The following is a 23,705-nucleotide window of genomic DNA, read 5'->3' on the forward strand; positions in this document are numbered from 1 at the left end:
GCTGTGGCTCAAGTGGTACAGTGCCAGCCTTGAGCCTTGAGCTCAGGGACAGTGCCCGGGCTGCAATCAAGCCCCATGACTGGCAAAAGGTGGGGGGGTGAGTGGGGGAAGAAAAATGGCAACCAATAACACGTGACAGATAACATGTACCCCATCATTTCCCTTCTTATTCTTCTTCCCTAACACCCGGGATTGCCCCTCAACCAATGAGAAGAGTAAGGGCAGATGTACCCAAACCATCAAAAACGATCGGTACAAAGCCCAGGAGAGGAGACTTGGAAGGAGCCCTGTACTACACAAACCATCTTCCAAAATGCTCTTTTCCATGGAGAGTCTGTTTCACTGTTTTGATTTCCCTGCTTTCCTTTTGCTTTTGAATAAATTTGCCCTGTCTGTTTTAAACACTTTCCTTCCTTGCAACTTTTGTCAGCAAAGAAAAAGAGTCTGTACCCCAAAGTCCATATTAGTCCCTTAGTGTTCACGTAGGATTGATTCTAGGACTGCCAAGGCTATAAAACTCAGAGGATGCTGCTATGCCTTACCTAAAATGACATAGTATTTATGTATAATCTATACCCATCCTCCAACATACTTTCAATCATCTTTCAGTTATTTAGAATACCTAACACAATGTTGGTGCTATATAAATAGTTATACTGTGCTGTTTAGGGAAAAATGACCAAAAATAAATAAATAAAGCTTAGACACACTTAGTGCAGACCCTTTTTTTTTCCTTGAATATTTTCCATCGGTTGGTTAAATTTGTGGAAGGGGAGCCCTGGGATACAGAAGACCTCACTGTACTTGTAATTGGAGACTGACTTGCAGGTGGGCATATTTCTGATGAGAAAGGCAATCACTGTGTCAGAAATTTAATTGCTTCTCAATAGCCAGATACAAACCTCACATAAACGGAAGGGAGAATGTTCTGAGAGTCAGGCCTTGTCCTTCTAGAAGCCTCAGGTTTATTGAATGAGGATTCAGGTTACTCTGAATGCCTATTTTCTTTTTTAGCCATCACTGCAAGAAATTGTGTAATGAGACTTTGCTATAACCGTGGGCCCAAGATTAGCTTTTTGTCGTATCTGAGTCTATATATATTTTTTCTCATCATCTCCAGAAGAAATTCTGTTCTTTCCTGAGGAAGCAATGACTTCTCACTGTAAATGAGAAACACACTTGTTGCATGTTTTTCGTCCTTTTAATTGGCAGGAGTTATAAAAATGAAACCACAATCCCACAGACACAACACCACCACCATTATGACTCTAGTGTATAAGGCGTGTGTCTTTTCCCTGGTCTTTGCAGGCCAACTTTATCATTACACTGGTTGGATATTCTATTTTCCCTTTTATTATGTAACTCTGCCACAGTCCAATTTCTGCTACTGTGTTCTATCATCCTCAAGTTCCCTGAGAGCCAAACACAAAACATACACAGAGCAATTCTCTCCAAGGCTTTCATGGAGGCAGTCTTGAACTTGAATTTGCCTTGTTCTCTAGGGTCTCTTGAGTACCTTCCCTAAGGCCTCCATTAAGAATCATTCCGTTGTTCTAGCTCTTATTTTTCAAATTAGCACCCATTCCCATTTTCAAATCCTGCAGCATCTTTGTGTTTGGTTTTCCACGTCGCATGTTATGTCTCTGAGTCCTGTGACCATTTAGTTTTCTGCTCCATTTCTCCCCCTGTTTAGTCCATACCATGCCCCGTCCTACATACTAATTACTGACTTTTTGCTTCTGCTGTACTTGATTCATTGTGTCACATTTTCCCATGTGAAAGTGGACCAGGATCCTTGGCAAAGAGGCTAATGGGTTTCAGAGTCACTCTTCACCCTGGAAGTCACAGCAAAATAAGAACCACTAGATGACCCACTTTATAAACCAAACCCTAGCCAGCTTCAGCCACAGGCTGGTGATGGATTTCACTGTAGTAGCAAGCAAGCATTGCGGAATTTGAACGGGTTTGAGGGCTCGGCACAGTCTTTTTCCTTCTTAGGCTTTAGGCAAAACTTGTAATTATATTGTCAGCATACCTTTACTGGGAAACACATGCTGGGCTGGAAATTATCCCAGAAGAGGATAGCATACTTTTGAATTTTAGTCAAATATTGTTGCAAATTAGATTGCATGAACTTTTGCTATTATCTGATCCACTTCTCAGTCTCATATTTCCTCATGTTTAAAATGAGGATATTTGACCAAATGATCTTTAATATCCTATCTGGCTCTTAGAGTCTGAGATTTTTAAATCAACTCCATTCATTTATTTAGAAATCATTTATTTATCTGTATTATATTACAGTCAGTATGCTAAAGGCCATAAATTCAATTTTGAAATCTAAACAAGAATGAAATCGATACCTACTTCCTGAGAACTTTTGCAAAGAAGGCTTACTTTTAACACATTTTATATAATAGGTCTGTTAATTTTTCTTAAAAGATTTTTTTCTTAAGAAGGGAGGATTAGGAAGCCAATCTTTTGTCCCTTGCCTTCCCTCCCTTTCCCTTTCCTTCATTTCCCTTCTTTCTTCCTTTCTTTTCTTTCTTGTTTTTCCCCCTTTGTTTTGTGCAGGTATACTGGGACTTGAACTCAGGACCTAGGTGTTATCTCCCAACTCTTTGTTCAAGGTTACCAGTCGTACCACAGCTCCACTTCCAGCTTTTTGATATAAGGAGACAAGAAACTCACTAACTTTCCTGCTCTGGCTGGCTTTGAACCTCAATCTTCAGATTCTTGACTTATAGGCCGACATAGCCACAGGCCCCAGTTCTAATGCTAAGAGAAGGTAATTAGTCCCCAGAGAAGCATGGAAAAGCCCGCTCAACCTCATTAAAATTAAATCTTCAGCTAAGCTGTATGAGGAGAGGGGAGAAGATTTCTCATGTGAAATGTCACCACCAAAATCCATTGGTCCCATTTATCAACTCAAGCTGGGTGATAAATATTGAATATGACTCTTTATTCCTTCATTACCTGCTTCAGTTCTCTCTCGCTGACTACTTTGGACCCTATGGTTCATTGTGATTGACAAGGTAAAAGCATCAAGTTCACCTCCTTTCCCTGAAAAACATGTAGAATGCCCTTGAAATGTATGTTCATTCCATGTAGTACAACTACAGTGATCAAGAAATGGGAAAGCCAGAACTTTCCAACTCTGACATTCAATAAATTATTTCTCATCAGAGGGTGACAGGCATCTTTAAAACCTTTGAAACTGATTTCAAGAAAGAAAACTCTTTATTCTCCTCCTAGCTTGGATCTTCCACTGCTATCAGTTAGGTGATGGCTTCTTGGCACACTCAGGGTCTTTTATTATTGTGCTGAACCAAACCGTGATGTCGTTAGTGACCAGTTATTCTGTCTCGTTCACCAACACCATCCTCGTGTCAGAAACTCTTTATCGGGAGGAATGAGCATGCATGTGATCAGCCTGGTGCTGTAGCCCTGATCAGTCAAAGGGTGGGAAACAGTGTCTAGTAGCCAGGAATAGTTCCAGCCCCACTCTAAAATCTCTCAGCAGCTATATCTTCAACATCTCTGAAACCATGTTAAACCAGTTCCTACTAATTGCCTATAAATGACTTAACCCTCAAGTGTGTGTTGGACTGCAGAGGCAAAGCCATCCAGTTCTGTTCATTTAATTGGTGATGGATGACATGGTATACTTAGGAATCATAATTTGTCTTTAGAAGAGATTTCAAACTATTAATTTACCAGAGTTCTTGCAACAGCCCCTGGGAACTGGAATCCCACTTGCATACCCGTTTTTCAGAAGATAAGATGGAGACTAGATAAGTTATGCCATTCCCCTGCCAAGTAAAAGAAAAAGCCTGGGCTTGGCGCCCATTGTTGTAGACTTGCTTCGTTTCTCTGTGTGGCAGTTGATGACATGTTTGTTTGCACCAGAATCGGAATGACACTGACATACACAGCCTTCTCTCTTATATTGTACTTTTAGAAGATCATTTGCCTGCTTTATTTATTTGCCTTTGGCTTTCTTTGCCAAATGAGCCCATTTTCCTCCCTAGAGCTGCAGAGGAAACTATACACTCTGAGAAACAGCAAACATAACCTCAGCTTTTAGTGTGATGATATGCTTTTCTTTTCCAGGCCCACCATCTGCCCCCCTCAACTTGATTTCCAATGTCAACGAGACATCGGTGAACTTGGAGTGGAGCAGTCCTCAGAACACGGGTGGGCGGCAGGACATTTCCTACAACGTGGTCTGCAAGAAATGTGGAGCCGGTGACCCCAGCAAGTGCCGGCCCTGTGGAAGTGGGGTACACTATACTCCCCAGCAAAATGGCCTCAAGACTACCCGAGTCTCCATCACTGATCTCCTGGCACACACCAATTACACCTTTGAGATCTGGGCAGTGAACGGAGTGTCCAAGTACAACCCTAGCCCCGACCAGTCAGTTTCTGTCACTGTGACCACTAACCAAGCAGGTGAGAATCAAATCCTTTCCATTGTCTCATCCGAATATGCACAGGTGATCATCCTCAGGTTGAAATGGAACCAATTGAAAACCTGAAAGCTGTGTTGAGATACAGAAGATACTTAGGACATTAATTCATTTGGTCAATAGTGTATTTTGGGGATACCACCTCTGTAGTGTGTCCCATCCCAGCTGGTAGAGAGAAGATGAAGGAGAAGTCAGTGTTGGGTAGACAGAGAGGCAACACTCTAGTGAATGGATTTGCTCCTGCGAGACTTCGTAACTGCTTCCCACTTTCATCAGAAAATCCATGGCTGGACATCAGAGTGGTTACAGATAATGTAGGATCAGAAAATTGATTTTTTTTGTTTAACCTCTATACAGTGCTATCATGATATTTGCTGCATTGTCTGATGAACATTAGCGGATATAGTTTAGCTCCTTAACCAGGACTTGTTTTAGAAAATCACCACTTAAGTTTTTATTTGTGTGGTTAAGAAAATTCTCTCTTATTACACACTGGTTTTAGTCACTTGCCTGGTCAGGTCAGGTCCAGATGGCATGGGGGATAGAAGGTGCTAGTCCACCCCGTTCCCTGTTTGTAGTACAGATGACTAGAACAAACATTGTGTGAGCCAGGCATTGTTGGTTCATGCCTGTAATGGTAGCGGGAGGCTGAGATCTGAGGATCACAGTTCGAAGCCAGCGTGGGCAGGGAAGTCCATGAGACTTTTATTTTCAATTAACTACCAGAAAACCAGAAGCGGCACTGTCTCTCAAAGTGGTAGAGGGCTAGCTTTGAGTAAAAAGGCTCAGGGACAGATAGCACCCAGGCCCAGAGTTCAAGTCTCACAACCAACAAAGGAAAAAAAAAATTCTGTGAAGTCCAATGGAGAAGTGTCTCAAAATCTTGACTAAAAAGTATTTTCAAAACTCCAGATTTCTAAGTTCTGGCTCCTGACTTACTTGTTTATATTTCCTTCCTGGGAATAGTGACCACATTTTCATGTGTTCTGGCACTGACTACCTGTCATTCCTCATGATGGAGAGATGAAGAGTTTCAAAAGGACTCTGGCCTACTCTCTTGTGAGACCCCTAGGAAAACCTCAGTGACAAGGATTATAGATTGCCCATAGTCTACTCTAAGTGAATGCTTATGGAAGTCACACCATATTTAATGTAAAGGGTCTCTACTAATTAATCCTATTGTAAAAGAATTTCAGAGTCCCAACCTAAAACCATTATTTTTTTCCTATTTCCCTTTACATTCCCTAGAATATATGAAAAATAAGAATTCGGGAAGGATTCTCAATGGGAGCTAAAATCCTACCAGAGTACATCTTCAGCCACCCAAGCATGGACTTGCTTTTTTACATATGCAGTGTGAATAGATCATTGGGTTATGCTTTTTTTGTCTTTGGTCTTTTTTTCTTTTTTCTTTTTCTATCTTTGGTGGTGCTCAGATTTTTACAGGGCTTACCACTTACGAGGCATGTGCTCTATTACTAGAACTACAGTCCTAGCTAGGCCCTTTTTGCTTTTGTTATTTTTCAAGTGACGTCTTCCATTTTTGCTGTAGCTGGCCTGGACCTCAGTCTTCCTATTTAGACCTCCCACACAGCTGTGGTGACAGGCTTGTACCAGTAGGCCCAGCACAGTAGTGGAGACTAAGTCTCTCTTCAGTTCAGTTGAGGCCTAAGCTGGTATCAGCTGGAGATCCTTTTGATCTCTATCTCTGGAATTACAGGTGCGAGCCACCACTCTGAGTCTTAGGCTTTTGTTTTTTTAATCTTGCATTTTTTAGGTTGAGGACACTGTCATCATTAGCTTCATTTTTCTACAAAGACTAGAATAATTTAGGAGTTTTGTTAACATCCTATGCACTCTGCCTGCCAAATGTTTATTAGTTCACTTATGCAACAGTGCAATGGACATGTCTCACAGATTTTGACAATGAGCCTTGGGACCCCTTTTGTCTCTGAGGGAGATGGAGTCCATGCAGTTCAAAACTCTGAGTCCCAGGAGCATCTGGTCTATGCAAACCTGTCGATATTCTTACATTCAGCTCCCTTATTATACCTTCTCCATTATCCCCAGACGTAACAAAACATTGTGCTCCTACCTGAGTTAAAAATAGGAGCAGATATTTTGAGGCCACAGCTATCCAAGGTAAAGTCTGAAGTCATTCTCTTTGGCAGAGCTAAGCCCCTGGGAGATGTGCTGAGAAGGCTTTGGCTTCCATAGAATTTCCAGAGACTTCCGTGATTCTTTGCATATGTAAGGATTCAAGCCAAGAGTTTATGTCAACGCTTCACAGGCCAAAAGGTCCAAAGAGCAAAATGAAGGCAAAGAATCCTTCCTAAACCTCACTAGAGTTGGGGGAAGGGGTTGAAAATCTTAGTTAAAAGATACTTGTAATTCTTTTAGATCCAGCAGAAAAATGGGCAGGTAATTTCTCTCAAACAATGAGGAATTTTCCCCCTTCCTCTGCCATGGTGAGCAATCCTGCTGGGAGGTTTCCCAAATAGGACAAAACTCTATCTCCTTATTTTAATTTTCATGAAGGGTAATGCTGAGAGGCGGTTGAAAATTAAAAATAAATCTTTCACTAAGGAGACCTCCTATGTGGCCAGCCAGAAAGCTCTGTGCTTAGTAGAGAATTATATATGTGCACAGCCCAGTCTCATTATCCCACCATAATTTGAATTCACTAATTCAAAATCATCGGGATAGTTTATCTTTGATTAACAAACCCTTTTTCATAATAGTGCAAATTAATAATGTAGGCCAAATTTCTGGGTGAATGTAACAACCATCAAAGCTCCCCTAAGCATATTTACATATACACAATTATATTCTAATTGCATTCTGGTCCTATCATTTCATTAAATTAAAATCTTTAAGGACCTCTATAGGTAATGATGTCTCTCACTCTCTTTGTAATATGTAGCATTAATAAATGCATTAGTACCTAGAGGCTAACCTAGGTTGTCATATATCCGGTCCTTTTTTCTCATTGACAACACCAAACCAAACCTAAAAATTGCCTATCTTGTTCTCACCAAGGTGGGTAATTTAAAAGAGTAATTTAAAAGCAAAGTGACTCATTCAAGCTAACCAAGTTAGTATTAAAACCCAAAACTAAACTTCCTCTGAAAAGTAAAAAGTTGCTTTCCTTGGTAGTTATTAGATAATCAATTAGCAGTTATTCATGTATTCAGCTTAACCTTCTTCTCATTTGTAAGACCAAGCTATGTAAGAATTCTTACATGGAGATTTGGGGTTAACAGGGCTTTACTCATTTCATTGTAGAGGGAGGTGTGAATGAGCAGTGTTCTCCCATGAGGATGCAAACCATTCTAACCCCATTGGGGCTTTTGATGGTCTGCAGGAGCTCATAACACCCTTTCTTTCCTTCCTGGGTTCAAAAAACCAATTGACACAGGAAACAAAGGATAGGAGGATGTCTATCACTTTACTGCTGATAAGCTGGCTAAGGGATTGGAGCTTTGTATGTGTGGCCAAAAGGGCTTTCTGTGGTGACGTTTGTCCTTTCTCCAGCTGGCTGTTTGCAGGCTCCCTGCTAGGACAAAGTTTTTGCGATGCTGAGATTGTAGAAAGGATGCTCTGCTCTAGAGAGGCTACTAAGTATGAGAGAGCAGAATGGGTGGTGCTAAAGGAAGTATAACACTTGGCCATACTATTTCATGAGCCACCTCCCCTTCCCTGAACCCCATTCCTGGAGAGCAGGGAAGGAGAAGTGGGAGCATTCTCTAACTGCAGTCATAGCACAGTAAACCTGGAGATAGAAACTCTTGGAAATGCCTCTCAGAGTTATTGTCCCTCATGACGGACAAAAGAAGCATTTGCTTTCTGCATCTTCCATCCTGGCTTTTGTTGGGGAGGAGAGAGAGAGCGCGCTCTGATGTTTATGAAAAATGGATAAGAGAACTGCTGGGTGATTTGTTTCCTGGATGGTTTTCGTTTAGTTTACGTTTACTGAAGTGGACCATCTTGGGCAAATGAATACAGGATGTCTTCCTGGGAGGGAGAAATGCTGTGTAAATGAAACAAGGGATCCTGGCCAAGCAACAGAATATTTGTTAGGAATTTTTCTCCTAAAAATAATCTTTAAAAAATACCGTGGTGGCAGCTAGCACTAATATCACACATCCCTCACTTGCCCCGGGGTCAGGCTACCAGCTAAGAGACTGCAACACACACCGAGGGTATTTGTTTAAGTCATTGTGAACCTGATTTTTTTTTTTGAGTGATGTTCTGCTAACCCCACATTGTTCCTACAGCCAATGATGTGAAACTGCTCCAGATACTTCACAATGGGAGAGGTCTGATCACCTCTCTCTAATCAACTGCAGCATCCTGCTCACAAATGAACATCTGTCATACACTGAGTTTGGAGGAGTTCAAATATTTGGTGGATTACATAATTGTTTGAAGCTAGCTAATCTCTTAAAACCGTTTCCAATTCTCAAATTCTATGAATGCAAGTATACAGCCACAAGCTATGATCTTGGAGTTCATAAGTCTGAGCTCTGGAACATGATGTTCAGAAATGGACATGATACTATATCTAAATTCTGCCTCTCCTCCATCCCTTCATCCTGCCAAGTATTTGCTCTGAAGGGTAAAACTGTGAAATAGCCATTACCTGTAGGGTGAATTGGAAGTGATTTCTGCCCCCATCCCCTACCTCCCAATTAAAACCACCACTGCCTTGCCTTAGGCACTATCTGGGGTCATTTCTGGTACACTTATGTTCAGTGGGTAGAGAGGCCTAAACATTCTCTAATGGGCAGAACAGTCCACAATCAAGAATTACCTAGTTCCGTCTTACCACAGTGGTAAGATTGTGATACTCTGTGGCAATAGTATGTTTGAAAAATAGATGACATGACTTCTGGGAAAAGCTTGTCTCCTAAGTGTTCTATAGCAAACTGGTGTTTTACCGGACTGACTCTGGATCCACACAAAGGCAGTGTCCATATTGACCTGGTTGATGTGCTCTACCTGGAGAGCATAATGTTCCTGTTGTAGTCTTCAGAGAACAGACAGTTTATGAGGTGTCTATTGGCTTTTCCTGAATCCCTTCCCAGTTGGTTTGCCATTTGAAAAACTCGTACTGCTTGTTAGACTGGCATTGTTCTCTAGGCTTGGACAATTCAGACCACACTGATAAAACTTCATGGCACCTTGTTGTACTGTCATTTTGTACAGCATATCGTGATAGGTCGATATTCTATATCTGTTCGTTGAGTAGCACATTTATTTACAGTAAAAACAAACCAGTTAACTCTGTTTGCCAAGTAGTGATCAATTTAATAAATCCAAAATAATGAGAAGAGAAAAGAAAAGAACTAAGTACAAGAGCACACTGTCTTTTATTACTCAACTGGTAAGTCCCCATTCTCTTTCTCTGCTATCTTTTAATTAGACATATTATGTTATTTGAGTGGGATAATGGGGAACAGTGGGAATTCTAATCCCCACTGGGTATAATTGTTACCTGTCTTCTAGACAGTAAGAACGCCTCAAGAAAATGGTGGGAGAAAAGGGAAAAATCTTAGAACAATTGACTTAGGTAATGTGTTGTAGGTATGGCATAAGCCAAGTGTTAAAGAGTCTAAAGCATAGATGGATTGTATGTGATGAGGAGGAGAAAAAATACAGAGTTTAAAATGCCAAAAAAAAAAAAAAAGAAAAAGAAAATCAAGAGCAGAGTTGTTGAAATGGTCTTTGTAAATTCCTTTACCTTCAGTAGATAAAATGTTTGCTCCTGACACGAAATCATTACATAAGGAGACTATTACGTAATTATGCTTGAGAAGAGTATGGGAAGCAGGAAGAGATATTAGAATGTCCCGTGAGCCTGGTAGGAAGGACATGGGGTGTGATTCTGGCCCCATAGTTAGATGTGAGGGCCACTGCTGGATTAGGCAAGAAGTATTGTTTGAGAGCAAAAGAAGATACAGAATTCATGTGGATGGCAAATTCCAGCATCTATAAGTAAACAAAGCCCCAGTCATTTGTTTTTCTATATTGTCTAAGAGGGCTTTCCTGTGACAGAGCCACAGTTGGGGGCTGTGGAGTGAAGGGCCCACATAGTAAACATAATTAACCACCATGCTCCTTACAGAAAAAGCTAGTTGTTCTCCACACTGGAGTATTACATCAAGAGAGTGGTCCAGCCTTCAAGGAGATTGAGAGGTTATTGAAATGCCTGAGGCCAAGGATGCAGCAGATTAACACTTTAGTTCATCTGTGTGAGACAATTTTATTTGTTAGGTGTTTTGCTTATGTAAGAAAAGATTTGCTGAAGTAATTAGGATTTCAAACATGTTTCTGCTTTCTTGGACTATGAATCTATCCCTATTGGCACTCATGATTACCCATCATGTGGGCACATGCTGTTTGCTCTTTCTGATAGAATGGTGTTCTGGTTCTCTTTAAAGTTTGCATTCTTAACACTTTGGGTCTTAGATGCTGGCAGCAATTTTCTTCTTAAATAATCATATGCTGTGCTCGTTTATACGATCCTCTCTTGGAGATGAATTCCTATTTGCCTTTGATCTCAAGTAAATCATGTTATTTTCTCCTTACGCCGAAGAAACGTGAAAGAAAAACAAAACAATGGAACTGAGTGAGGAGCTGTTTCTAAAGACACATCCTGAAGTCCGTCAAACACGCTGTGAAGCAATGCTATTGAGAGATTGCACTGAAGTATTGTTTGTGCATCCCTAATCATTGGTATGGAGTCATTAGGACCTCAAAAGTGGTAGAGGAGTGGGAAGACCATTTCACACCTAAATAATTATATGCCTGAGAAGCGCACAATGGACTACAGAGGACTCAGGTTGTGGTTTTCTCATTAACAGCTCTGGTCCAGCTCTGGTCTCTTGGTTAACTCATAATGCTTATGAAATATATATATATATATATATATATATATATATATATATATATAGCAGTGAAGTTGAGTATTTTTGTGAAAAGGGAAGCAGTCTCTTGATTTTCTCTTCATACTGAAAAGCATTTTATTACCATAAAATATTATGAGGTTCCTATGATTAATAAGCATCCCCGTGAATTAAGGTCATAACTTAAAAAGAGAGCACACTGGTTCGTCTGCACCTTTGTGTGTGGCACCTGGGTTCCTGAATTTGTATTTGGGAAGGGAGAGAATGTGCCACAAGTAGGAAAAAAAATTAAAAGCCTTCCAAAAGAACCTCCTAAATTATCCAACTTCAAGGTTGACTGAGCAGCATAGACAAATGGTATGTCTATAGAGTCTGGTGGTAATTATGGGATATAAGTTAAAAATTAGGTCACTTTTTTTAAAAGAGGTAAATATTTCACTCTTAAGAAAATGAAAGTTTTATTTATACACCCAGGACTGAGAACACTATTTTTCCTGACTCCATTCGCTTGGCTCCTAAATAAATACACACACAAGTTCATTCGTGCGAAGGGAAATCCATTCACCTGCCTGCGCTTGGCAGTCTAATTCTGGTTCATTTTTTTCATTTCTCAGTGTTGTGCTTGTTGCAGTGAGCACTACATCAGTTTATACATTCTCTGGAGAAACCATCAAGAGAGCTGAAAAGTAAGCTTACCTGAGAAGAGAACTGAACAGTACAGGGCTAGCAAGGGTGTTAAGGTGGGCTTCTCAATTATCCAACCTGTAAAATTTGATTACCACCTCCTCAGAACCATTCCAGTGTCCAACTGAATATCAATGAAAAGATCCAGAAAAAACTTTTATCAAAGCTTCCGTTAACCGGTACTGATTGATATCTTTAAATAAGTTTTGCCTCCTCTCCTTTAAACACCATAAAAATAAAAAGGTCACACTACAGACTGATCGCGCATTGAGAAATCTTAACTACAGGGACAATTGAAATGTGGGTCTATACCCCCTAAATGTAGAGCCTTCCTTGGAATCATGGCCTGGCTCTACACTAAGAACACATCTTTTTGTCTCTAGGTAAAGGCCAGTGAGTATTGCTTTAGGCTGTACACTTTAATCCAGCAAGATGAGCAAGACTTCGCCTCTTCTATGAGTTCTAAAACTATTTCTTTTGTTTATCAAGCCTTCCCCCTGTGTCTGCTCTCTCTGATCCTCTCAAGACACCCCTAGTGCTTAATCCTCCTTTGTTTGGGCCAAGAAGAAAGAGGTAAGGAATGCGTTCTGGAGATTTGAAGGTGCCAGAAAAAGAGAGTGCCAGACTTCAGTGTGGTCACACCACAGCTTTTATTGGGAAATGTCATAGGCCCTTGGAGCTCACGCCAAGTGTTCACACGACTCACGGTTCTCACAGCCACCAAGGAGAGCTGAAAACCAATTCCTGCTATTCAGCTATTCCCACTTTCTCAGTTGGGATGCGGTGGTAAACCTGTGCTTAAGAAAATAAGTTTAGTTCTTCTTTAAACCATCTTTAGCCTGTTGTTACGGATAAGGGACCAAGGCCACTTTCTAAAACAAAACAAAAAACATAAGTCTCCAATGTGGTTTATGGGAGAATTAGAGTGACTTGAAATAGTTAGTCTATTTTGCTATCACTCTTGGAGAGGCAGGGAAGGCAGGGGAAAAGGAAATGAAAGTGAAAAGAGGAGAAGGGACTGGAGAGGAAGGGGAGGAAGAAGAGAAAAGAGAAAAAAAAAGTGTTTTTCTGATGAAAGGAGTAGGTTTGGTACTTTTTTAAATCTAGGTGAATTTTTATCTAGGAACCTTTGTTCTGTGAAGTATGCATACAAACAAGACTTCTACCTCTCAGTGGGTGCTAAGTAGGGACCTGCCACCAGCAGGCTCACTGTGTATAGAAAGCTGAGATTTGGGCAACCTCCATCCATTAGAACAAACACTGAAAAGGGACAAGCTCACAATGGCTCCCTGGAGAGTTTGTGTTTGTCTAGATAACGGGCTGCAAGTTGTAAATCTGCCTCCTGAATCATTTCTTTCTCTTGCTCTCTCTGTCTTTCTCCTTCTCCTTTCCTTCTCCCTCTCTCTACTTCCCTCCTTTTTCCCCTCCCCAATATCTTTCTCTTTTGGGTAGAGGTGGAGAGCGTTAAACATTGTGTATTTGGCTCATTGTAAATGTAAAGGTGATGGAAGAACAAGCTTGTAAATAAAAAAATAGACATAAGTGACAAATGGACAGATAGATAGATAGATAGATAGATACATACGTACATACATACATACATACATACATACATTTTTTTTTTTTTTACCAAAGCTAAGGTTATGCACGATGTAAGTGCCAGAAATGTTAACGAAGCATTCTTTCCTCTTACCAGGGTACTAAACACTTTTTTTTTCATCTGGAGATTCCTGATGATCCTGAGTGCTACTGGCAAGGGCTTTCCTGGGATTCCACTGAATCTATTTCTCATCCTGTAAGGTTCCCAGGAGAAGTTAGAAAGCTTTAAAATAACTTCCTAGGAAGCATTCATTCTCCCCATGGTTTTGGAGGCATGGGAAATCTTGGAACTTATGTCGATTTCTGTCTCATTTCTATTTAAAATGGAGACAGGGATAGGTTATTACAGAATATAAGAATAAGGATTCTTGGTGCTTTCTTTTATGTGCAAAACAATGGTAGAACCCACCCTGCTCTGTGAAAAAGGTGTGTCTCTTTGTAAGTTGGAACAATGAACAGAGAACTTTAAAGCCTAAGTAGCTATTATAGTGCTTACCATATAGACCAATATAGACTAGTTAACTAATTCCAGTGTCCTCCAAGTAACTGGGAGTGTGTGTGTGTGTGCGCGCGTGCGTGTGTGTGTGTGTGTGTGTGTGTGTGTGTAAAATATGAAAAAAAGTGTGTGTAAAATATGAAAAAAATGTGTTGTTTGGACCAGTAACTTTCAAAGGTATATTTGAAGTATGTCTGCTATTTGCAGGATGGCGGTTTCTTCTTCATCAATTTCGCCTTCCTCTATTGCATTATAAACACAAAATAACTTCCACATAAGGGATCATACAGAGCATGCTGGAGCAGCATCTGCTCAGGTCTTTTTTAGAGACTGCTATAAGATGATTTCTAGGTGGAGTGCTGGTCCAATGAGGTCCATCCACACTTTGGGGACTGCCCCTTGGTAGATCCAGATCTATCAGAATTCACACCAGCAAATTGTGTTTAAAGAGAGGCTCCGGTGAGATGCTGTGGAACCCTCTAGTGTGTATTTCTTTAAATAATCCCAAAATAGTTATAGCTTTGCTAATGCATTCTTTGTTATGCTTTGTGACTACAAAAGTCATCTTGAATTCTTAAGCACAGATCTCGTTGAAGACAGCTATTGGCCTTAATAACATTTTAAAGTTTTATAGCTCAGTTGTTTCCTCCTTGGTCTTATAATGCCTTGTAGGAGTTTAAACTATCTGGCACATGCAAAATCCAGTTTCTGGCTGATACCCCAAAATTAAAAAAAAAAATCTACGTTTGCCAATTCCCAAGCTTAAAATCCCTTCTCATAAATTATTCTCTTGCTCCTAAGCTACATCACAGCTTTTAAGAGAAATGTCAGAAAGATAAGGTTTCAAATGTGAAGGCTGCAAGAATATCATTTCATGACCACATTTTTATTTTTTATTTTTTGAGCTTAAGGCATGTGGTGACCATTTGTCTATGAATCAGTTTCAAAAGGTACTGCTTTGTAATTTAAGCCAAAGGTCTTTTTCTTTTTCTTTCTACACACCAGTCATCTCTTGGAGCTTGTCTGTATAACAAGTAAGAAACTGGACAGTAAAGATGTTACACATACAATAGAATATTCTGCAATTCACAGATAATGTCTCTTGAATATTTTGATATCTTGTGGTGGAAACATCCCCCATGTATCAATATAGTAGAATCAAAAAATGGGGAATAAGGTGAGGAGTCTTAAGAACTTCTCACTAGTCTCTGTCCAGCTATTTTCTCTGTGTGTGTGTGTGTGTGTGTCTCTCTCTCTCTCTCTCTCTCTCTCTCTCTCTCTCACACACACACACACACACACACACACACACACACACACTTGTAATACTCTAGCTTACCATCCATAGTATTTCTTCTCAGTCTTGAGTCATTCTTCTCTTAATCAACTGATAATTTGGACTTGTGTCAGAAACTTCCAGGTAGCTTCCACTTGCTTCAAAAGATTTACCAATATATTGCCTGTAACTATCTGGCTGAGTCAGTAATAATCTTTAGCCTGTACTTTTATATTTCAATTAATTAGTTGTTAAGTGTAGTGCATTGATTTTGCTTCTCTTTCCTTCCTATGTGTTTCAAATGTGACAAGAGGAAGATCACTTGCTAAAAATGAGTTTCAGAGTTGAAAAGTCTAGTAAAATGAGAAGGAAACTATATTTATAAATTTACAATCACCGTGACTTTTTTTTTAATGAACATGAGCTTTTTAAATAACCATTATGAAAACCAGGTTCCCTGTTGCAATTGTGTATGTGATAGTGAATAGCTGGCTTGGAAGATGACTAATGGGACTCTGAACCTTTCTGTCTTTGGGTCATTTTCTTGAATGTGGACTACATCATAAGTGGCCCAAAAGCTCGACCATTTGGCAGCCACAAAGGACTCTGTTAATGGAATTGGGCCAAGTCCAAGTTGTAGCCGACAGGTGTTCACATCATAACTGACACTAATTGACTTCCTAGTCTTTCAACTTGGAAGACAGTGGACCATCATTGAGTCGGTGATGGGAGAGGAGCAGCAGATGATGTATATGTATTCAGGCTCTATCAAAAGCCAGGGAATTGAGCTCCCTGTGCTGGCACTGACCTGGGTCCTTGCAAACATCAGACTTGGCTCTCATGGATTCCATTAGCTTGAGAAAGAAAAAAAAAAAAAAGAGTTTAATTTTAAAACATTTCCATTAACTCAAAATGGCTAAGGATAGTTTTTGGAGGTCTCATGCATGAGTTTCACATATTACTGTTTTTTCAGTTTGTCTTACATGGATTAGATACTTTCTATGAAGATCATTGCTTTTTTGAGGGATTTATTGCCAGATCATGTATCCATAATATTAACTATTAATAATGTCCTTTAATGGAGAATTTAGAATGACTATCCTCATGCCTTTGGGAAGTGAAGTTTTGGAAAAACGATTTAAGACTTTTTGCCAACCTTAATTTCAAAGTCTGAAATTAACAGGAAAGAGAGAGTTTCCAGCTACCACCAACACATTTTTTTTTTTGCTTTGGCAGTAAATGCAGTAAACAATGTGCTATTCTTGCAGTTAGACTTGGTTCCTTGACCTGAATTGGAGGGTGTTTTTAGAATTACTAGTATTTGTTCCTTAAAGTTTCCTAGGTTCATCTATTTGCTTTTCAAACTTTACCTTTACAAATGATGCGCATGCCCCTGTAGCAAAGGGCAAATCTACAATACTCCTGAATTAGTTATCACACTTAGAAAAAAAAATCAAAATGACCACAGTGCCCAGATCAATTTATTGAAACTGACAAGCTCTTATAGGGCAATGATCGATGCCTTACTTCATTCTAAAAGGCTTTTCAGAGGTAGGAAATCATCAAAAGTCTGATATAAGGCAATGAGCAAGGCTTTTAATTGGTCAGTTTCTAGAGCAGGCTTTTAAGTGTTTCTGCCTGTAAGTGTGGAATTCCGAGTGTAGAAAGTAAAAAGGCAAGAGCAAAGATTTACTGGCTGCATCCATCATCTGCGCTTTTAGAGTCTGGGTGATGAATACATGTTTAATTGGGACTGATCTAGATGCTTTGGATGTCAGAAAGCTAAATGTTGTAGCATTGTCTCAACGGTTCTCAACACAGCAGGACGATTAGCAGCTGTCTGAGGAACAAAGGGAACCTGAAGGCCCAGCACAGCTTTTCATTTTCCAGATTTGGAAGGCCTAAAGCTCTCCAGTGAAGTTGTCAATGGAAGGAACAGTAGCCTTGATTCACTGCTGCTAATGGCCTCCCTTTCTCTTGACTATTTGTACTCCATAGAAGAGGACTTGTCTTTACATATTCCAGATTAATTTTGGAAGGCAATATATATAAATCATGAAAGACCTACCTTTGGCCAAAGCCACTTTTATCTCATCTAACCATGCCAGGCGTACAAGAATTCCAACTCAGTGTTGAAATGTTCCTTTCTCAGCATAGTGAAGCCCAGCAAGAAATAGAAGCATTTAGAGAGACAGAAAGAAAAAAAAAATCAACAACAACATATATTTTTGTTGTTGCCAGATTTATGGTTTTCTTATCTTGAAACAATTGTCTTGCTCAGGCAAATTCTGTTAAATTACCTCCCAGTGGGAAGACTTGTTTTCCTGCTTGCCTTAAACTGGCATTCTTACTTAACAGGAAGCACACACTTTGAATCCTGCCATGTTTCTGTTGGCAAGTGTTGGCTATCCTTGTCAGAACCTGCCAACAGATTTCTTCGGAAGCAAGTAGAAAGTAAAATGAGCAGCTCCCAGACGAAACAGAACGCACGCACCCTGCCACAGAAATACCTGGGTAGCTGCTAAGGAATTCCCTGTTCATTCTGGTGTGCCTTGACCTTAGTTCTGAGTTGGATTTAGAGTTGAACTGTCATCGCTTATAGTCCAGAGTAAATCTTAGGTAGTACTATACATGTAGATGTCAGCTATTTCAAAAGTAGTGCAATTAATTTAATAGTGCATGTCCTTCACCACAGATACTAGTGTATAAGCTGAGGTATTAAGAATCCTGTTTAGTTGCAGAAATTCGAAGTTGCAAAAACATAGATGTTTTATTATGATATTTTTAGTTTTTTCTTTGCCGAGGGGATACTAAGGATTGTAGATGTGTTTTTCTAAAAGCAGTGTTAGTACTTCATCATCAATATTCTTTATTAACATTGATGTTTGTTTTAGAACCTTTTTTTTCTTGTGACATATACACATTCAGAAAATAGACAAGACTAATGCACAGCCATTGGATTATCTCAAGGCAAACATCTGAGCCCCCTTCAGACCATCATGCAGGCCAAGGAACAGAACAACAGAACATTTCCAACCTTCCAGAAGCTTCCCTTGGATATTTGCCCTATCTCTAAGTCCAAATATTATTGTTTTTTAATTTTATTTATTTGTTCATTCTTAACTCTAATCTTTGAGTGAATTCTATTATGAGAAGGTTCATCACCATAAGCTTTTGTGTTTGTCTATGAAGAGAGATCATGACTAACCACCACAGTACATAAAACGGTGTATCTAACACATAGTAGACTGCTGATAAACTTACAATATTGCCCTTGCTACCATTTGTGTGGATAAACAAGTCTTCTAACCTTCAAGTCCAACTTCTTCCCAGGGAAAGGCTAGGAAGAGGATAAATGTTTTTTATGTATAGATCAATGGCTCTAGAACCAGACTTTCACATTTGCTACTTATAATCTATGATTTGACATGCTACTCAAATTATGTGTGCTTTGTTTTTTTTTTTTTTGTCTTTAAAATAGGATAAGTACCTCTCTCATAGGGTTTTGTAAGGTTTCCATGAGTTAATTCATATGAGTGATTTAGAACAATACTTGACACATTGTAATTACCTAATAAATGCGAAGTCAGTGGGGGGTATAAAAAGGGAGGATCTTATACTTTGGAGTCAGGTGGAGTTGGGTTTTAAATCTCATTTTATGGCATTGGTCGATTTATTTAATTTCTCTATGTTGAAAGTTCCAAATCTGAAATGTAAAGGTGATCATTATAACCACTTCAAAGAGTGTGAGAAGTGAAAGAGGTTGAATGTGTGTGAGTGCCTTGCAGAAGAAGCTGATCTTTTTCACTCATTCACCATTCTGTGTTTTGCTCTGATTCACATGGCCGATGTCTTCAACTTGGTAAACTGTTAATTCTGCAATGAAGACCAAAATTAGGTCTTTTTGAAAAAGCCATGCAGAGCCCCACTGTCTTTTCCCATTTCACTTGAACAGGATGTTAGTCCAATCTTTTGGCCCAGTGTTTTGGGAGTGTGCTAAATCCATTCACTATTGGAAGGCTTGTGTGCCACAATCACTGGCCTCAGGGTGGCATGCACCAATTTCTTACAAATGAATAGAGGACTGCTAATCATTCAGTACTGAGAACTAGAAGGGACATGAAAGCCATTTCTGTAGCTTCAAACCACAATCATTCTCAAGGAGGCTACAGTATATAGCACTTCATTTCACTTCATTATATAAGGAAATTCCATTTTCCCCAAAATGCCCCAGCTCACTTTTGCTAGAATCCCCATACTCAGTCAGTGTGTTAGCATAATAGAAAATTGTTCCTTGCTCACATCATGTCAACTTGGTTGTGATGGAAAGGAGAATCAGCTTGGGGCTTCCAGGATAGGCCTAGGTAGACACCAGCTTCCAGCTGGGACAATAGAGTCACAAGAGAACTATTTGTAGGCTGAGTTTACAGGGTAAGTGCTATCTTTACCTCATTCCAGTGCCACGAATGCAGGCGTCTAAACCATCTGAGATACGGAGGAGTCTAGAAATACAATCTTGGCTGGAAAACTCCATCCCAGAAAGAAATTTATAGGAGAAAGGAACTCATGCTTTTGGACATTAGCCAGAGGCCACTCCCCACACCTTCTGCATGTAAGCACTTGATGTGAAAGCTAAGAATAGCGTCACTTTCTATTATTTAAAATTCTATGGATAGCTCTCAGTAAAGAACTTGTTGAAAATAATCTGCTGTCCATCATTGTGGAAAAAAGAATATGCCAGTTACAGCTTTTATCTAGTGGGGAAAAGGGGGAGAAAAAGCACTCCTAAGAGGTCTTGGTCTTACATTAAGCAAAAATAAATGCAGTGTTAAAGACTTAGCAAAGTTTGGGTGCCGATAGCTCACATTGATAATTGTAACTTTTCAGGAGGCTGAGATCTAAGGATTACAATTCAAATCCAGCCCCCACAGAAAAGTCCATGAGACTCATTTCCAGTGGCTCAAGTGATAAAACACCAGCCTTGAGCAAAAAAGCTAAGGACCTAAATTATAGGCCCAGTATAGGCGTACGTGCATGTGTACATGCACACGCACACACACACACACACACACACACAGACTTTGGACATAGGCATCAACTGAATCCTTCAGTTGATTACTATGCCCTGTATTACATGATTGGTTTAAAATACAGGTCGTTACCCAGTGCCTGTGGCTTACATCTGTGATCCTACCTACTCAGGAGGCTGAGATCTGAGGAGTACAGTTCAAAGCCAGCCTAGGGAAGGGAAGTCCATAAGATTCTTATCTTCAATTAACCATCAAAAAAGAAAAAAAAAAACTCAAGTGGTAGAGGCTGCACCTTGAACATAGAAGCTCAGGTATAGCACTCAGACTCTAGAGTTCTTGGTTATCCATCAAATAGGAAAAAAAAAATTTTTTTTTCAATTTTGGGATAGTGGAGAGCTGTTTTTTTTTTTTAATATACCTTTTGCTTGTTTGTGTTAAAAATGATTTCACTTCTTGACTGAGTCAATGTGCTCAAGATTAATAATTTAACAGCTAAGAGCTCTGGGGTTGATACCTGAGGTTTTATACTGGTGGTGGGTGGGGAGAGTAGTGAGGGATTGAGATTTTTACCTAAAAGTAGCACAATAATCCAGCTGTTTGCATGAGATCTTGGGTATCTGAAAACTCTTGGTAAATCGCTGAGTAAGATAAGATACAGGAAAAATAACTGTAGAGCCACCGTGACATACTGAAATTGCCTAGTCATTGGAGGTGGTGTTAAACCCACAAGGAGAAGTGTCTCTTTCCCTTTGGTTGGGTGTAGACGAAAGCACTTAGTATTAGCAACTTAATTCTTAGCATCTCTGAGATGTAAAACCCTTAATCATGAGGATATCATTAGTACTTTGAAGCATTTAATTTTGATGCCTGATAGCATTTTAAGATGCACAACCCTTTGATATAAAGCAAACTACAAAGCCGTGACATTGAATTGAGAAAGAAAACAACAACAACCTTAAGCTCCAAGTAATTAAATTTGAATCTGTTATTTGCATTAGGCCGGGTATGTATATATAAACTGTGGGTTTATTTTTCCTTCAGAGGAAGATCTCTCGAATAAGCATCACCTATTTTAATCCAGATCCTGGGTAACTTGGAGAAAGGTAACTCTAATGGCAAGGGAAAATCATCTTCCCTTCAAAATAACGGGCCTTGCAGGACCACTCAGGCTTCTGGACTTTCACAAAGGCTTTTCACTCTTCCATGCCCACAGGCTCGAGACCTTTCAATGCATCAATTTATTTCTTGTTTTATCTCTCTACCCCCACCCCCTAATTTGAGGCAGTAATCAAATACAGCCATCTATTTTAGCTGTTTCCTCTGAAACACACATACCCCCTAAGTTCCTGTAAACACTTCTAAACACTTCTTTTTTTTTTTTAATCCATTACTAGTGATGCTGGACTCCAGGGGAATAATAAACCAAAACAGTTTTGTAGCCCAAGATCCCAGAGTCTCTTTCTGCCTTTCTTTTCTCTTTTGTCTTTTTTTTTCCTCTTCTCCAGCCCATTTGGGTGTCACAAGTACAAAACTGCTGCAGTAAAATGACTTGTAGGATTTTAATGGCAAGTCATTGAAGAAATGAATAAAAGAAAATTATAGCATTCACATCAGTGGAAAGCCAGGAGACTTGAACCACAGAAAGTGAAATGCACCATTCTCTTAAAGGGAGCTACCTCTGTTTGACATCAAAGCATCTCCTGTAATTCTTCCTTGGGAAATGCACCACTGTTACAGTCAAGAGAGAGAGAGAGAGAGAGTGAGAGAGAGTGTGAGACAGAGGTCTCAATCTATGCCCTTTCTGTTTATCCAAAACACACACAGAGATAAAACCACATGTGCCTTCTGAATACATTGTGGTTGGCTCACAGACCAGAAGTAACCACAGGTACCTAGAAAATGTGGATTCTGTGTAGAAAGCCAGTTCATTGTCTCAAGACTATGTGGAACTTTTGATTCCATAAAAAGTATGTGTGGGGAGGGGTGAGGGTGAGGTGTGAAATTTATCTTTGTTTTCTATTTGAAAGCTCAAATCATGTAACATCTTCTAAGTTCTAGTAATTTTTCCTTTTATCCTCTATTAGGATTTACTTTTGAAAAAATACCTTTTTACTGCAATTTTATGTGCTTCCATAAGTATGTGGAAATCTTATTGCATTTACTCTTGACTTCAGCCTGTCCGTTCCCCTTCTTCTTGAGTCTATTCCCATGCATTAATAGTCATCAGTGGCATCTCCTGGCATTGATTGACTACCATGGTGCATCTTAGAAAGATAACTCTACTCTGAGATACTTGGAGATATTTGAGAGTTCTATCTGGATTCAGGACAATGACTTGAGAACTATCGTATTGTTGTGCTTTTTTTGTAAATTTGGAGATCAAGAGAACTATTTGCATATGTCTTACAGGTACACGGGGAGAGATAACTGGGCACATTGTCAACATCTTCCTCAACCTTAAGAGCATCCCCTCAAAGTGTGGTCTATAACAGGTGCACTGAGCCTCTTTTAATGCATACTTACATTTGAGTGACATTTTGCAGTCTGCGTAGGCAAAATGCACAGAAGTATCCCCCGTGCACCTTAGAAACAGAGATCCCATTTATTATTGGAATTGTCATTTGCTTCGCTCCCATTTGTCAATGGCTTGTTGAAACCTAAATAGCACAAATTAAACCCACAGAAGGTCATCTGAAACCAGTGCAGATGGGAAGTCATTTTCAGGATGGCTATGACTGGCACTATTTATTCAGGAAATGTTGTGCCATCTACAAGAAATTTTTAGACCATTTTAACATTTAGTTCACTTTTGCCCTTAAATGTATGGTCTACCCACAATACACTGGATATCCTGAATATTTTGGACATAGAGATGAACGAGGTAATGCCTATCCGTAAGACTGCATTGTAAGCCAGGCCTCTGTGACTCACACCTGTAATACTACGCATTCTAAATCTGAGCAAGCTAAATCTGAGGAGCAAGATTCAAAACCAGCCTGGGCAGGAAAGTCCAAAAAAACTCTTAATTTCCGATGAGCCATTAAAAAGAAAGAGGTTGAATGGTAGCAAAAAAGCCAACGGACAGCACCCAAACCCTGAATTCAAGCCCCAGTACCTGCATTTAAAAAAAAAAGAAAAGAAACAAAACAAAAAACATGCATTGTAGTTAGCTTTTGAGCTTGTATTTGGAAAGCAGATATTTTACAAATAGGAAAGTTGAGATGAGAAAGCTTAAGTAACTTG

At 39.6% G+C, this 23,705-nt stretch overlaps 1 protein-coding gene across 3 annotated transcripts in view; it reads left to right on the forward strand.

The window, feature by feature from the left end:
* The window catches only part of Epha4 (EPH receptor A4), a 144,211-nt gene that overhangs the window by 78,197 nt on the left and 42,309 nt on the right, over positions 1-23,705 (forward strand). For all 3 annotated transcript variants that reach the window (XM_070016136.1, XM_070016147.1, XM_070016158.1), the window contains exon 5: positions 4,114-4,452. In XM_070016136.1, coding sequence (XP_069872237.1) covers positions 4,114-4,452 — 339 coding nt within the window. The remainder of the gene's footprint in view (positions 1-4,113; positions 4,453-23,705) is intronic.

The sequence above is a fragment of the Dipodomys merriami genome, unplaced genomic scaffold (genome assembly GCF_024711535.1).
Source record: "Dipodomys merriami isolate MVZ:Mamm:240054 unplaced genomic scaffold, mDipMer1.0.p SCAF_1, whole genome shotgun sequence".
NCBI lineage: Eukaryota > Metazoa > Chordata > Mammalia > Rodentia > Heteromyidae > Dipodomys > Dipodomys merriami.